Genomic DNA, 17,405 nt, shown 5'->3' with positions numbered 1-17,405 from the left:
TTCAACAGGGTACAACTCTGTGGCTATGCTCTGCTTCTCCAAGAGGTAGAATCCTAGAGAGAGAGCCCACAACACGTATTTAAAGGCCCTTGGCCTACACAAAAGTAGTTACATGGAATGCAGCAGTTCTAAAAGCATCTGGTCCAAAAGCAAGCACTCAAAGGGCTGTCCGTATAACGCTACCACGTCATCAGCAGCCAGCGCAATTCGTGGAACGTTTGTATAGCTGCCATGTCATCAGATTTTACGCAAGTTAGGGTAGAGTGTGTGTGCTTTATTTTTAAGGATTTAGGTCCCTCGGCCAGTTCCATAAGTTGTTGGGGGCTAGGATTTTCAATCCTTACCCAATTTATTATTTGGGACACTCGGCAATGATCTGCAAGTTGGTAACTCCGCCTAGGGCTTAGGCCCCTCGGCTGGGTTCTACAGGTTGGCTAGGGTTAGGCTCAGGGAGTCCTTACCCTGTGGATCTTCAGTGGCCTAACAAGTCAGCAGTTTATGACAAAGCTTGCTGTTTTTTCCTACGTTTTCACCTTTTTGGGCTGATTTGGGTATGTGTAGGCTATGCCTTGTCTACGACTTCCCCATCTTCTATGCTTGTTTACCCCGACCCCCCTTCACCGAGGGGAACCCCGTAGAGGATAACAGACACGGAGCATTACTGGATTGCTTTGGTTTTCCCAGATGGAGTTTTGCCATGGTTTCTCGCAAGGGGAGCAAGCCTTTGGCTTTTGGATTCAAAGGAGAAAACATCTTTTTCGTCCTTCTTTAGAAATAGAATTGTTTGGACAACAGTGGGATCTTCTTCAACACTTGGGAAGCAGTTTCCTATGGCTGTGTTTCTTCAAGGAGAGGGATTGGCTGATTGTTGGATCTTTTGCAAATGCACGTTTTTTCTTGGATTTGTTGATAGAGTTATCCCTATGTTGGACTTTACGTAGGTTGATATGGAGTTCCAGCCTTCTGTTGCACATGCAAATATGGATTTTCAGCCCGTCTTGAAAGAGGGATAACAAGTTGATGACTCAATTGCACCTTTGTACCAAGTTGCGGATTTTGGATGACAAAGGTGGATTACTTTCCTCCTAGAGAGAGTAGAACTTGCAAGGCAAGGTAGTCGGACTGCTTGTGAGCGGAGCTTGCAAGATCAATTGCCTTGCTTGTACAACCTGTGTGTCCACATGCCATACAAAGAGTGCCTGTGTGTCCACCTGCCACCTCGGCCACAACCGAAGCTCCTTGCCACATCATCAAGCTGCTTCAGCTCCTCAAGGATAGTTTTCTTAGCCAGAAATTGGTGACAACACGCCTACTTGTATAGGTGCAAATATGTGCCTAGCATTTGTGAAGGTTGACTTTGGCTTCTTTTGGCATATAAGAAATAAGGTAAGTAGAGGCCATCACAAAAATGAAACTTGGTGCATTAGGTGGTTAAAATGGTTTTGTAATAGCTTAAATTATCTCCTTGCTTGGACTTGGAAATAGTGTACTCACAGTTTCAACCTTTTTCAAGTAGTTATTTACACATCCCCCTCACCTAGTTATCAGACATGCAGGATATTCAGCTATTGTGGCAAGATAAGTTAATGTATTCTTCTAGCTTAAATAACCGCGTAGAAAGGCTAAGAATGTGTAACAGTCAATTGAGAGATCTATTTCTTTCAACTTATTTCTTGTGAATGTATATGTTTATATTATATTTATTTAATTTAGTAAGTTGATCTTCTTAAAGAGCATTGGATAGTAAAGTGTCTTACTTTTGTCAGGCAATCGACCGATGCATATAGCCTTGGAGCATCACCAAAGACAAGTCCGTTCTCATGGGGCAGCAAATCATCTCCACAAAGAACCAACAAGAGGCGGCACAAATTTCCATCTGCAGAGACTTTATGTGACAAAGAGGGTGGTGATGATGGACAGTACTGGTCGCGAATGAGTACTTCTCCAAGACTATCCTACCTTCATCAAGCCACCATCTCTCCATTGATGGCATAACTGAGGAGCCCTATTTAGGCAATGGATGTGAAGACAAGCCGTCGCATATCATTCCTCTCTTGCCTTCAAGAGAAGAAGAGAAGATTCAAATCCGTATAGAGACTTCTGGACAGTGCAGCTGGATGCAAGCAACATTCAATGGTACGAATTGTAATCAATTGATATTTTGAAGAAGTTAAACTCAAGACTTGAAAAAAAATTATATAGAACTTTGGAACTTCAAGTTTCAATGTGATGGCTGGAGTGGGACTACTATCATGCCCATATGCGATGAAGGAGCGTGGGTGGGGGGAATGGCAGTGTTGGTGCTATTTGCTCTTATATGTTGCTACACAGGTCACCTTTTGTGCAAATGCATGGACAGTCAACCCCTCAGCATACTTACCACGTACCCAGACATTCGACAGCTTGCACTTGGCAAGATAGGTCGCACAATTGTGTCGGTACGTTTGATTTTATGTGACTGTGATCTCCATATTTGGTAAAAATAATGCCACAAACTACTAATGGTGTTTTTTTGTTTGCAAATGGTTCTCTATGCCGAGCTCTGTGTAAGCTCCCAACCCATTGTTAAAGGTCAATTCTTGATAATTGAAAAAGTACATAATTATCCCGCTTATATTATGATGATTATTGCAAACGATAATGCAGGCGTATGGTGTGGAGTTTCTTATACTAGAGGGAGACAACTTATCCAAGCTTTTTACAAACTATTGGTTTACAATGGCTGGAATGGACATTGGCTCATATGCGATCTTTGCTATTTATGCTACAATGGTGATCCTGCCTACTGTGTGGTTGGAAAACCTCAATTGGCTCTCTGCTCTTTCGTGTGAGTATCCAAGAAATAAATGCATGGATAGTTTTTCCTGCGCATTGTCAATGCTGTTGTTACGTGTGTGCAAGTCTACTACTCCTTGAGTCCCAAACATCTACTACTCCTTGAGGGACAAGAGTCGATATACCACGGTCCTCTTGATAAGGTGTCTCCCTCTTTCTCTCTCTCTCTCTCTCTCTCTCTCTCTCTCTCTCTCTCTCTCTCTCTCTCTCTCTCTCTCTCTCTCTCTCTCTCTATGTTAAGGCGGTTATGCCGCTAGCGGAAGCTAAATAGCGAGAAACTCAACCAACAACAGAATTTGTCAGACGAGGACGGAGCTTGACCCGCAGGCGCATGGAAACAACTAGGTGGGTGTCAAATCACCTACTCGACCTTCTAGTGACAATCACTACTAAGGAAATCAAATCTAAGTTCTAAAATACGCAAGTGACTGAAATCCGTACTACGAATGAATGCTATACAAAACAAGATCTAGAATCATTGAATCGATCTCAAACTCAAGGGGAAGTCTATACACTAGGTAAGAACAACACCCTAAAGACTTGAACTGCAAAATCAACCTATAACCACTCCGTGCGGTAAACGCGTATGAAGACAGGCCAAAAATTACAGGTGATTGAAACTTGACCCCGATGGTACTAATGTGTAGCTCTACTCGTTGTGGTTCTATAGATATGATGCACGCTCCATTCCGACACACGAGTTGGAAGAAAACTCACACCGAAGCTCGTAGGAACTTACCACACATAGAAGCCGATAGCGCGCACTCTTGGTATCTGTGCGTAGCTCTCGCTATTGCTAACACAATGGCGGTGTCACTTCTCCAATGGCGGCTCCGTAGCTCGCGTAGCAAGAAGATAAGACTCTCTCACTCTCTCTCTCTCTCAGACACAGTCACGGCGCTCAAAAACTCACTTTGATTAATAATCTGAATCCTTTAGGTTACAAAAAATTTGGCTTATATACCTCAGCCTTGGAGGTGAGAACATCTCTAACTAATTACATCAGCAAGTGAAATTACTTCGGGGTTACAAGCTGGAAACTCAATTGAGTCCCGTTACTTAATGAATGGCTCAAATCAAAATTAATGTCGGAAAGACATTTATTACAATCAATGGTTACAAAATGATGAGTGTGAGCAAAAATGTGGGTGTGATCCTCTGCTGGCTCAACACTCCCCCCCTCCGTGTTCATGTCGTCCCTGACATGACTTTTATGCTTGGTCAATAAAGTCTTGTCGTCTTGAGCATCTGCAAATGTGATTCGTATCGTAGGTTGCCGATGGTCAAGGTTGGGCCGAATATTTTGCTTTCGTGGGTGAAAAATCCGGTGTAGAAAGCTTCTTCAAATGTTTGCATGTGGAAGCTAGGCAAAAACATAATCCTTTGGTATAGGAGGTGTAACACCTTTGGAGAAGGCTGCAATGAAAGATCGTACATCATATCAGTCACTGTGTCGGCCATCGATAGTAGACTCGAGGTTGTGGCTTTATCTGGCGCGAACACTTCAATGCAAGCTAAGAGAGTCCTGCAGATTTTCTTGAGCATCTGACACGAAAGGTCATGAGAGCCAGTAAAGAGCTTGATGGTGCCCGTTAGGGTTTTCACCATGTAGGCTTTACCTATTCTCTCTCCTGCCTTTGGTCCTGGCATCCTGGGATAATTAAGCCAATTCGGCTTCTTTTCCGCAATCCTGCCATGCTCTTTCCAGTTTCTGACTCTTGGCACCGGGCAGAAGGTTGCATCCTCCCGAATCTCCTTTGGTGCCTCCACCAAGTAGATGAGGTAGGCTGGGTATTTGTTCAGCCAACCTTTCCTCCATCTAGGTTGCGAATCTACTATCTTCTTTGATTGTTCCTCCTTTGTGATGTCGCCTTCGTAAAGAGCGACATACTGGTCCTCCTCTATTCTCTTTTTCGTCTTTAGCACTTCAAATTTCATCAAAGGGAAAGGCAGGCTGGGTTGCATCCACTGTTCATGGAGCACTTTTGTTTCTAGTCCCTGAAGTCTAATGGAGATTAGGAGTCGCCTCTCCCATTCCATTTCCGCCTTGGCACTCTCCTCTGCTGACTTTTCTATTTGGTCATGGAGCCTTTTTTCTTCTTCTTCAGAGATTCTTGAAGTTGAGGCCACCTCTTGAGCTGGGACTGGATCTTCAATTGTGGTTGCCTCTCCAGTTTCTGGTAGCTCTATGGCTGCTCCACCTGATTCTTCTTGTGGTGTCTCTGTCTCTCTTCTTTGTTGCTCTTGTAGATCTTGGAGCTGTTTGCGGAGGGCCTCATTCTCTGTCCGTAGTGTTTGATTTTCTAATGTGATCCTCTCCTCTGCGGCCAATGATCCCTCCGCAATGTGCAACCTTTGCACTTGCTCTAATCTCAGCTCTCTTTGTAAGCTTCGGACCTGGTCTTCCAAAGCTGGTATGATAGCTTCCTCTTGTTTGGTTCCTGCTCTGCTAGCTCTAGGGGTAGTCCTGAGTCTAGTGATTGTTCTTTCTTGGAGCTCGACTCTCTCCCTTAGCTCAATGAGCTCATTCTTGGCCGCCTCCAACTCATCCTCTATCTGCTCCCTTGCTTCCTGTGCACTTGTTACTTCTCTTGAAGCCTCGGCTAGCTGGAGTATCAAGCCGTCTCTCTCGTTTTCCGCGTCATAGAGTGATGCTTTATGACTTTCAGATTCAGTCATAGCATTCTCTAATTTTCTCTGCAACTCCGCTTCCCTTTGTTTGGTTGTCTCAATCTCTACTTCCTTTGCCTTGGACCTTTCTTTTATCTTGCTGAGCAGTTCATGCACCATGTGCATGTCTTTTTCATCATCATCTGTCAGCTCTAAAGCTCTTTCCGCCACCACCTCCACTGGCTTTGTCTCTTCTAGTACTTTCGGTTCATCCAGTTTCTCTTCACTTTCCTTTTTACTCTTTGTTTTTTCCTCCGTTCCTCTCCGTTCATCTTGTTTTTGTAGGGTGATCCCATAAACTGCCTCAAGGGCCTCTTCTTCGGTGTATCCTATCTCTACCAGATCCTCATAATCATTTCTCTTTTACTGAACTGGATCTATCTTCTTTTCTTTGGTCTCGGCTTCTGGATTTTCCAAAACATCTGTGTCCACCTCTACTGTGGTCTCTTCCACAATTTTTTCCGTCTTCTTCGGGCTTGGTACATCAGTCATAGAGGGATGTTTGTCCTCAGATTCCTTGGCTTTCCCTTTGTCGGCTTGCCCATCTTTCTCTTGAGGCTTAGTAGACCCATCTACTTTCCTTTTCCCCTTGTCGTCTTTTTTCAGCTCAGCTTTTAATTGTTGTACCTCCTCTTCAGTGTATGTCTCGACAGGTTGCTGCTCCAGAATAGCCTCCGACTCCTCATAAGCTTTAATATATTGATCGTATTGATCAATATGTGGCCTGGCTTAGCTAGTTCCGACTTTAGTGGGGTCTGGCACCCACTTTTCTTCAAAGTCACCCTTTAGAGCTCTTTCCGCTCTAAACTGCTCCACTAGTCTTTCCATTCTTGCCGCTTTCTAACTTTTGGTTTGCTTGGGAGCAACCTTCTTCTTTACTTTCTTCTTAAGCGGCTCGTCCACATCCTCTGCAGGTTCTGAAACTACTTCTAGTTTCCAGCGTGCTCTTGTGGATGCCCTCTTGGATACTTCGGGCTGTTCTTCCTCCTCGTCGGCTTCTCTAAGCCACTCATTCTGGGAGGGAACCTTTGGCCACTGATCTCTAGCTCCAATAGCTTCATAAGCTATTCTTGTCAGAATTTCCGCTCCTCCTATGTACTTTGGCTTCTCGTTGTGCATGGCAATTACTTGCTCGTGGATGTGTTGAGCGTAATTCACCTCTTTTGGCATATTGCTCTTTAATGCCCATGTGATGGTGGTCGCAATGGCATGGGGTGGTGTCGTATACTTTTGCGGTCTTTTACTGCAAACATGAAGAAATTGGTTGTATAGTCGGCAAAGGGTTGCCGCTCTTGGGTCCGCCATATCTCCATAGGTTGCATTTTGCTTCTTGGGCCCATAGACCTCTATGGCCTCCCTTCTTTCCCTGACCGAGCTCCCTTTGTTGTGCAGCTTCAATGCGTCTGCAATGAGCTGTGGAGTGATCTGTACTTCTACTTTCTCTCCATCCATGGCTGTCAATGTGGCTTTTCCATCCTTCTGAATGGATGTTGCCAACTCGTACACTCTTCTTGTATCCACACCTGATGGTCTCGAGGTGAAGAAACTGTGCAAGTCTGCCCTTTCCAGGTACCTGCTGATGTCTTCTGACCTGCTATAATGTACCAATTCCTGTGGGATCATCGGTACATCCACCGCTTGCCCTTGAGGATCTCCGAAAGTCCCCTGGTAGATCTTTATTCCCTCTTTCTCCAATACTGCTTCCTCCACCCAAGTTTTGGTTGGCTTGAGGGTTTCTGCTGGAATGTCAAAGGGTTCCGCTTCTGCAAGAGCATCTTTGATTGTCGGTCTCTTTCTCTTCATTGCCAATGAATTGGCGGAATCCATGGATCCTGTAACTCCAATTTCAGAAGTTAGCGTCTTTTTAGTACTGAAAGCCGAAATGAAGCTTTTAACTATCCAAATGACTTGAAAATTGAAACATGAGCTATTCAGGGCCTAAGGATGCAAGGTAGGTGAAAAAATATGCAAAATGGGCTCAAATTCATGCTGGAGACATCATACGCGTATGATGTCTTTTGTGTCAAAATGACTTCATATTGGTTGTGCTTGTAGCTGATAGTGTATACATGAGTATCATATGCTTGGATTTGAGTTTGGATACCATTTGGTCAAGTTTTGGCCAATTTAGTCCAGTTCCGGCTCTTGGCAAAATTTTGAAAGGGAATTGGATTTTATGATCCAAATTGGATAAAACTTGGTGGTTCACTTTCAAATAGCATGTAGATCACTTCTGTTTGGTGGTTGAAGCCCTGAGGTGCCAAAATCACATAGTGAGACATCATACGCGTATGATGTCTTTTAGTGTATTTTTGGACCAAATTTCTCTATAAGCTTGGATTTGGCTTTAGATAGGCTTATTCAGTGGATTTATGAAGTTTGGATAGATTTTGGGCTAAAAATGGCTCTGGAGACATCATACGCGTATGATGTGTTTTTCATCAATTTTGCATGGGATTCGTTCTGTGGACTCCCCATGTACTAGAGAAGGACTGTTCCTACTCAAATCTTGGTTTGGACTTGAGTATGTTGGATTTGGGCCAAAAATAGGCTTTAGGTGAAGGATTTTCCTCAATTGGGCTAATGGGGTGATCCTCTTGACCAAATGGTTCCAAATTTCATATGTAGCATGTATTAGATATATATAATGGATGTATGATGACAAATGAGCAATTTTGGCTCTGTAAGTGCAAATAGACATCATATGCGTATGATGTCTTTTGTGTCAAAATGTTGCTTTTTGGTTCCAGATAGCTTGTAGATGTGTTAATCAACAATCCTACAAAGTTTCAATGAGTTTGGAGTTATTTTGACAAAATTAGGACCAAAAATCAATTTTATGGCCTACTTTGCGTCTTTTTGGTTTTCCTTGGGTTTTCTAACTCCAATTCTCATGATACTTGGTTCATAGGATGTGATTAACATGTGGAATGAGGCTATGCACTCATATGTTGAAATGGATGTGAAATTCATGCTGTGAGACATCATACGCGTATAATGTCTTTTCTTGAAATGTTGGTCTTTTTGTGCAAAGAATGCTTTGTGCTAGTGCCCTAAGCCCTGCTAACTAGTTTTCAACTTAAAAAGTCATCAGTTTAGCTAAAAAGCCCCCTTATATGCATTTCAGTCTCCGAAGTCGTCTTTTTGCCTTGGAGTTGAATTTCTTCAACTTTTCTTCTCGAGAGTTGCATTTCCAGCTCATTGGATATGTTGTGAAGCCATCTATTTGGTCGAACTTGACTTTGGCTCCCCGTTCTCCATCTTTCTCCTTTTGGTTGCCCGAAAGCGTCTTTTTCACCATCGGTAAGTGAATCAGCTTTCTTTTGGGTTTTGCTTGCAAACATAAGTCATCCATGTATATTTGAAGCTGCTTGTGAAGTTTCATTTCATTCGGTCGTCAATTTCAGCCGTTATGCCAAAATGACGCTTTGTGTGTCCGCAGCCGAATCGGTTGTTCCGACCTACTTTTGGTGGTCCAAACCTGGAGATACTCCATGGTTGCATTGCCCTCGATGTTGTTAAGCTTCCTAAGAAGTTTTGTGTCATTTAGACAACTTTTTCCTGTTTGCCTCTTGCAGGCTCTGTTGACCTAGGGTTTTTCCAGTCGTTCTTTCTCGAGCTTTGAGTGTTAGAAACCCATCTTCTATACTAGGGTAACCCACCTATAAGTTCTTGCAAGGTTTGGTTAGGCGGTTGTGCCACTACCTAGCATTCTACCGCATTCCCCGTCTGCTCTTGTTTCTTGGTTTTGCTCAGTTTTCGCGACAAAAGTTAATGATAAGCATCAAAAGCTTATGGCAACGAGTCTACCTCTCATGTCTGGTGTCCTCTGAGCTCTCGTAGCAGTCGTAGAAGGCTGTAGAAGGTTGGATGCTCCTGTGTGCTCTTTGCTCTCTCCAAGAAGGTAATAGTGGAAATGAGCTTGAAAGTGATGTGAAAAATACTTAACTTCGGACTTCCCGGATCACTTGTTACCAAATTTGACATGTGCTCCTATCTCGTCGTGAAATGCACTTTAGGATTTGAAATTTCTCAATTTGGACTCCATTTGACCTGTTTCTGAGAAATCTGTCCACTTTGCCAAAATTCTGCCGTTTCGGACTTTCCGCAACTTTTTCAGAATTGTACCCAGTTTTTACCATGGGTTGCCCTTGTCATTAGGACCATCACCGTCTATTCTTTTCTTTTTTCCGATCTCATTTCACCTGCTTTTTTTTTATTTTTCTTTTACTTTTATTAAGAAAATCATAAAAAATAAAGGAAAATAGAAAATTGAAGCCAAAAAATTCCAAACATACATAATAAATAGCTGGTAACCCTGTGTATATGAATATACACTTATTTGTGATTTCTGAACTTGGATTACCACTTTTTAGCTCCAAAAACACTCTTATTTAGTGATATTTACACGTCTAGAGACCCAAATTCATCATTTGATCTCTTCTTGTTGCAAAACAAGGTATATAAGGGCATAAATATTATCAATATCCGCAATCAAATATAAAAATTGCAAAATCATGTAAGACACTGCCCTTGTAATATAATTTTTTTGTTTTTCTTTGTTTTTGTCGCTTGTAGCTGCTTTGTAGCTCCTGTATACCTGTATACCTCCCCCCCTCCTAGCCTGAGTCCTCCTGGACGACTATGAAGTGTCTGTGGGCGAAGCATTGTAGTTGTTTTGGTCATAAGTTCCCAATGCAATTGTAGAGCGATGAAACAACAGTCTTTCCAATAAAGCTTCTCTTTGTTTGATTGAAGGATTGGTGGTCGGGTTTTGGGTTGGTTTTAGCACTTCGGTAGTAGAATCAGTAGATGGATTCTTCTTTACCTTGTTGTTCTTTTTCACAATCCAAATCTGCTTCCGCTTCGCTTGTGCTTGCCACAAACTCTTTGCGACCCAAACCTGCTTTGTTCTTTGTGTTGATTTCCTCGCCTTGAAATACCTAGGAGTTTCCGTGGATTGTACTGAAGGGAGTTCCTGTTTACAAATCCTTGGGATCCAAATTTACTTGCTATAGCTTTGTGCCGTCATGAACTTCTTTGGAATCCAGATCTGTTTCACTGTCCTTGATTGTCTGGAATCACTCTGTTGTCTAGTATTGAAGACTCTGTTTTCCACCTTTGTGTTCTCTGGCACAACCTTTTTTGGTCTCCATACCAACTTTGACTCCGTTTTTTCCCAAGGTTGAGCTGTTATATTGTTGCTTGTCTTCCTTATCCAATGTTGAGAGTTCCTCGTCGAAGAGCAATCCAGTTGTATAGAAACTTTTGGTTGCCATTGCTTCTTCTTTTTCTCTGGTTGTTGTTTACCTTTGTTCTTGGATTCTTCCTTTGGAGTTGGCTCTGCTCCTTTGGTGAACTTAACTGATTGACTTTCACCTTCGTATTTGATAAGCACTGATTTAGAACTCCAGTCAATCATTGCATTGTATTGCTTCTGCCATGGTTGTCCTAGCAATAATGGATGTTGTGTAGCTTGGTCTTCAACCACGTAAAACATATGAGGATACACATACTGGTTAATCTGTATATGTAAAACTGTGCATCCGACAGTTTTGATTGAATTCTCAGAGTAACTCTTTAACTCTTGCTTGGTAGTTTGTAATTTAGTGTCATTTGTCAATTGTCTGTACAAACTGAGTGAAAGTAGGTTAGTTTGAGCTCCTGAATCCAATAGTGCGCTGGCTTTGATTTGGTTGGTTCCTACTTTGCATTCAATGATGGGTTCTTCTTTGTCATTATCCATTTCTGTTATACTGACTGCGTTTATTCGTATTGCTCCTTCATTGCACTGTTTCTGACGTAGTAGTCTTCTTTTCTCCATTCTTTCCTTCGCTTCGGCTTGCGCTTCCTCCACAATCTTTTTCTTTTTCTTGACACGCAGCTTTTCTTGATGTATTTTGAGAAGCATGTCTTGGGTTAGCGGAAAAAGATACTTTTTCACTCTGCATCCACTAATCCAATTGGGCATTTCTTCTCCGTCTAATGTAGCAAGCTTGACGGCTCCACTTGGTGATAGATCTTTAATCACCAGAGGTCCCATCCCTTGCTTTTTAAGCTTCTTAGCATGCTGTTTCAGAGTGTAAACTAGGACATAGTCCCCAACCTTAAACTCTTTAGTCCGCACATGCTTATCAAAAAATTCCTTTTGTCGCCTTTTTTGAGCGTAGATAGAAGCTACTGCTTTTAGGCGAAGCTCATCTAGCTTTTCCAGGTCATCTATTCTATCAGAAAGCTCGTGCCCTTTCCACTCTAGATCTTTAGCCACCCTTAAGGTTGAAATCAAGAATTCTATTGGTAAGATAGCATTTAGCCCAAAAACCATGTTATATGGGGTCGTTCCTATTGATGTTTTATATGCTACCCTATATGCCCATAATGTTGAATGCAACTTCTGGTCCCAGTCAGTTCTCGACTCAGATACAATCTTCGTAAGGACCGTGCATATGGTTTTGTTTGTTGCTTCAGCTTGTCCGTTTGCTTGTGGATGATACGGGGCTGATTTCCTATGGATTACCATGAATTCATCTAGAAGGATCTCTATCACTTCATTTATAAAATGTGTGCCTCGATCACTCACAATTTCTATTGGCAATCCATATCGTACAAAGACGTATTCATATAGAAATTGTGTCGTGGTCCTGGCATCTGCTTTTTGAGTTGCCTTTGCTTCGACCCACTTTGTTAGATAGTCGGTAGCCACAACGATGTATTGTGCATGAGTCTTATATGTAGGAGGTGAAATGGGTCCGACATAATTAATCCCCCATTTTGCAAAAGCTCTTGCCCCCATCATTGGTCTAAGCGGCATATCATCTCTTTTAAGTGGTACTTTGGTCCGCTGACAGTCATCACACCGTTTAACGTATTCCTCAACGTCCATATGTAATGTTGGCCACCATATTCCTGCGGCTAAGACAAGTTTTGCTGTCTTATCACCTGAGAAATGGCCTCCACCTACTCCTCCATGAGCTTGCTCCAGGATTATCACATACTCAGACTCTGATGCGCAAATCCTAAGCTGGTTGTCTTTACCTCTCTTATAGAGTTGATCTCCTATTAAAGCGTAATCTCTAGCTTCTGTCTCTACAGATTTCTGACGAGCTTTTGACGTTCCTTCTGGGAAAGCTCTATTTGTGAGATATTCAACAATATACTGACTCCATTCCGGAGCTATCATTATCTGATATAATGTCGAATACTCTGCTGGCGGTTTTGATGAACATACAATACATACAGTGACATATTCATGTACGCTTTCTTTCATTCCTGGCCAATAGACTCCCAATTGTAACAAATTCCTATATGTGTTCCTTCTTGAACAATGAAATGCACATTCCTGAACATGTGCTTCGCGCAGATATATATTATATTCCTCAGGATTGATGCATAGTCGTAAAACATGATCATTTCCCAATTGATACAACCTTCCTGCAACCAATTGAAGATTCTTGGATTGCTGAATGGCAATATGTTTCTGGTTGTATTCTCTTTTATCAAACTCTCCTCCATAGGTTAATAAGCTAACGACATTTTGAGACCACTTTGGTATCATTTCTATGTCTAACAAGTACGCGTCTGGCATGTCGTCATCTACTCCTATAGGGTCTTCCCCATTCGTCAATCGCGAAAGATGATCAGCTCTAAGATGTGTTTTTCCTTTCTTTACTACTACCGTGAAGTCGAATTCCAGTAAGATAATGAACCATCTCACTATTCTCCCGGTATTGCATGGTTTATTCACTAGGTATAGCAAGGCTTGGTGATCCGTAAAAAACACAAACTTGTTGGCTAGAAGATAATGCCGAAATTTCTTCACAGCATATATCATTCCTAATCCTTTTCGCTCTGTTGTGGTGTAATTCTTCTCTGCATTGTTGAGCTGTCGACTGGCGTCCAATGGTTCGTGTACTTTGTCGACTAGCACTGATCCCCCTGAGCTTAAGCTCGTTGTTTCTTTGACACTCTTTTGTTTCGTTCTTTCCGGACTCATCTCTCGTTTCCCGTTTTGACTCTCAAGTTTTTCTAATCTATCTTTAGTTCGCTTTAGTTCCTCAGCTAGAATAGCGTCTTCACGTTCTTTTCTCAACTTCATGCGTTCTTTTCTAGCTTTCCATGTGTTTCTCTGACTCCGCGGTCCTTGACTAACCACTTCATTCGCTAACTTTCCATTCTCAGGTTCTCTAGTGGTTTTCTTAGCTTGAGCTCTAGTAACAACTTGCGTTGGTATCAGAGTTTCATTTTCAGACCCACTGCTGGTAGGAATAGTTTCTAGCATATTCAATGTCGTCTTTTGCACTTTGTTTGGATTCTTTGAACAATCCTCAATGAAGTGAGTAACCCCACACTCAATGAAATAAGCGTTAATTCTAATGATTTCCGTATGTGGACAAACATTCATCAAATGGTCACCTCCACACTTGTAACAGGGTCCTAGTACTGGTCTTGGTCCCACTTGATTCGTCCTTTGTGGATAGGATGGTCTTTGTCATGTTAACCCTCCATGAGCTATGAACATCAATGTTCTTGCGTCCAAATTATATCTCTCTTCATCAAAAGCACTTGTAACTGTTGGTGTTCCAACATTCCCAATCATGCCCCATGGTTCTGGTTGTTTGGGTTCTTCTGGTGGGTAATACACAGTTGGAGACATGTGTGCACCAGATTCTTCATAATAGGCTTGAACAGGCACTAAGGCTTGTTCTTCCTGATTTTCTAAGGTTGGTGCATATCTAATGCCCACTGGTCTTGCTCCTGGTAAAGGTGGTTGTTGTCCCTATACCGGTTGCGGTCTTTCTATCCCCATAGGTCCTGGTACATTTCCCGTTGGGTATCGAGGTACTGGATGTACCTGAGGTGGTGCTAATTGAGCAGGAGGTACATACTGACGCTCCCTTACATACCCTTTGTTGTAATAGCACTCCTCTGTTGGATGGTTTGTCCATTTTTGTTCAATAGCACACCATTTCAGTGGTTTTGGCAATGGTTTTTGGTATGGTGCCATCCTTTTTAGAGCATCTTCTATCATTTGCTCTACATTTGGCATGGTTGTTGTTTGAACATTCTTTTTAGTGGTAGTCTCGCTCGCTATGGAGGAAGAGCTACTAGATGCAAAATCTGTATCCGCTGACACCTCTCCATAAACCGTACAGTTATCCACTAAGTACAATGCTTCTCTCGTTACTTGCTCGAAACTTGTACAAGCTTTCAAGTGCAAGTCCTTCTTGAGAGTGTCGTTTCTCAATCCCTCAATAAAGAGAACAGATAGTCTGTTATCTTGTGGTAGTTCACGTACTGGACATCTCTCAATGTATTGTTTGAAGCGAAGTGAAGCTTCCTTCACTTTTTTGTGTTCTCTCTGTTTAAAAGCATATATTTGTGAGACTGTATTGTGCTTAATCCCTCGTTTTGAGAATTCCTCAGCAAACTCTCTTAGCAAATGGTCAATGTCATGGAATCCCCCTATGTTTAGTGTTTGAAACCATGTCAATGCCGTACCTTCTAGTGTAAGACCAAATCCCTCGTATTGTGTATGGAAATCTGTTATCTGCTCAGCTCTTAAGACTTGCTTAAAGAGTGACACATGTGCATACGGATCTTCTGAACCACCATACTTCTTTGGCATACACTTGGCTACTTGAGATGGTCACATACGTCTATGGTCTGCTACCAATCTCATTGCTCCTATGTCCCAGCTAAAGCTTTCTCTAGCATCATGGACTTCATGGGTTACCCTTGTCGGTTCCCCTGCCCTGAGTCTACTACTAGGAGGTAAATGTGATGGTTCCGCTTCGAACCTTGGACCTGGAGTGGTATACGTGGGGATTGGAATTGCACTAACTCGATTCATATCCATTGACTCTCTGGAATGTAATGATCCCATTGGTCCGGGCTTCCAGTACTGAGGTTGACTGAAAGAGTCAGCAGCCTGAGTTCTTTGTCCTCCTGTCGTCATTGGGTTTTGCACTCCATTTATTGGTGCTGGTCTTTGTGAGCTAGAAGTAACATAATACTGATGTAGTGGTCCCCCAAAGTATGTATATCCTTCTAATTCTTTCTTTCCCATTGTTGAGTATTGCCTCCCATACTTGTCGTAAGCGGCAATTTTCACTTCCGATCCCTCTGTGTAGGTAAAGACATAAAGTCTTTTTTGGTCTGTCAACTCTCCAGTGTAGGGTTCTTCACATCTATAATAGAGATCTTGCTCCCCATTATTATATTTGTATAGCCCCACATAGATGTTATCAGTGTTGATCCTTGTAGTTTCATTCTCTCTTCTTAACCTCGCATCAGGGAAGTTCATTATTGGTGCTTTCTCCTCAAGTTCTTCATCTACTTTGGCTTTGGTGCCCATCAATCCCCACTTGTCCACAATGTTAGGGTTTAGGACTACCAAGTACATGGTACCCTCGTCATCTAGATATCTATCTCCGCTATAGCTCACAGGCACTAAGTCCTTGAACTCACTAGGTCTCTCTTCTATCTTTACACAATAGCGGTCCATTCCATCTTTGTAGATCTTGGCACCTTGCTCATTGTCGTACTGGTATTTTATAAACAATAGCTTCATTGTGGCGGAAGGGTTTGATGATCCTGCTGCCATATTTTCTCTGTTGTTCAGGTTTAAGTGTTCCAAGTGTTCGGTGAGAATCTCGTAAGATCTCTCCGAAGAAGTATCAGAAACACTTCCTTCAAAGATCGGTTCTAATGGTTGCACCCAACTTTGGTTTACACTTCCCTCGGTTAATATGACACTTGCTTGTTCCCCTTGTTTTGGTTGGTTATTCTGGAGATTCTTGTCCGATCTCAAATTCATCAATTCCCCTAAAGGACTTTAACTTTTCCGTCTCGACAATTTGTTTTCCCAAGTTTTTGTGGTCGGAATTGATCCAAACTGATTGATACTTGGTCAATTGTTTAATCTTGTCAGTTGGACAACTTCTGTTTCATCAAGTGAGAATTTTGTTGCAGTTATGCTGAAAAAGACATTATACGCGTATGATGTCTTTTTTCACAGATTTGGACTATTTTGGTTATGCTCACTCTCAGTAGCCCCCTTATGCTCTGTCCACTCACAAAATTCAGTTTGAACTCTGTTTGAGCAAGTTATGGCTAATTTAGGCTTTTCTTGGCAATTTTTCGCTTTTGACTTGTTTTGGGTCAATTGTGATCCAAATGGGATGAAACTTGAAATATAACCTCTAGACAGCTATTACAATGGATCTGTGTTGGCAAAGTATCAAAATATGTCCAAAATTAGGTCAAGGACATCATACGCGTATGATGTCTTTTTCATCAATTTGGGTCAAGACTTGATATTTATGCTTTCTACAGTGTTTGTAACAATTTTGTCAGGTCAGATATCAAAAATAAGCAGTGGATGTGCTAAAAGACATTATACGCGTATGATGTCTTTTGTCCCAGATTTTGACTATTTTTGGTTTTAAGCCTTCTCCAATGTTTATAATTGAGTTTCAAGTGTTTTTGTCAGGTTTGAATGTAAAAACAAGATCTGAATCCAAAATTTCCTATTCTTTGCGTTTCTTGGACTACTGCTTGTCTTTTTGGGTTTCTTTGAGTGTTAATGCTCTTGTTTTATGTTGAAATTAGGGTATAACCCCCCTTTTTAACACTCTGGTAAAGTCAAAATTTCTGTTTTGGTCTCTGTTTGGTCATTTAGACATCATACGCGTATGATGTCTAAAGTTGCAGATTTCCAATTTTTTGGCACAGAATCCTTCCTAAAGCTTTCTCAAGTGCTCAGCAGCTCCCAGATACACAGAAAATTTCTCTGACTTTTGTTTATTGCAAGTTTCACTACTAACTCGACGGTTTAGTGATCTAACATGCAATCAACCATATCAAGCAAATACTCCAATGATTACTAGCTCTAGATCAGG

At 41.9% G+C, this 17,405-nt stretch overlaps 1 protein-coding gene across 1 annotated transcript in view; it reads left to right on the top strand.

Moving 5' to 3' along the window:
* Positions 1 to 17,405, top strand: part of LOC147423989 (amino acid transporter AVT1C-like) — a 64,158-nt gene that overhangs the window by 39,471 nt on the left and 7,282 nt on the right. The window contains exons 2-4 of the mRNA XM_086502320.1: positions 1,767 to 2,139; positions 2,222 to 2,437; positions 2,522 to 2,571. Coding sequence (XP_086358446.1) covers positions 2,253 to 2,437; positions 2,522 to 2,571 — 235 coding nt within the window. The 5' untranslated portion in view covers positions 1,767 to 2,139; positions 2,222 to 2,252. The remainder of the gene's footprint in view (positions 1 to 1,766; positions 2,140 to 2,221; positions 2,438 to 2,521; positions 2,572 to 17,405) is intronic.

Source organism: Adiantum capillus-veneris, chromosome 26, assembly GCF_014529385.1.
Source record: "Adiantum capillus-veneris isolate H3 chromosome 26, ASM1452938v2, whole genome shotgun sequence".
Lineage (NCBI taxonomy): Eukaryota > Viridiplantae > Streptophyta > Polypodiopsida > Polypodiales > Pteridaceae > Adiantum > Adiantum capillus-veneris.
This window is presented reverse-complemented; position numbering and strand designations above follow the sequence as displayed.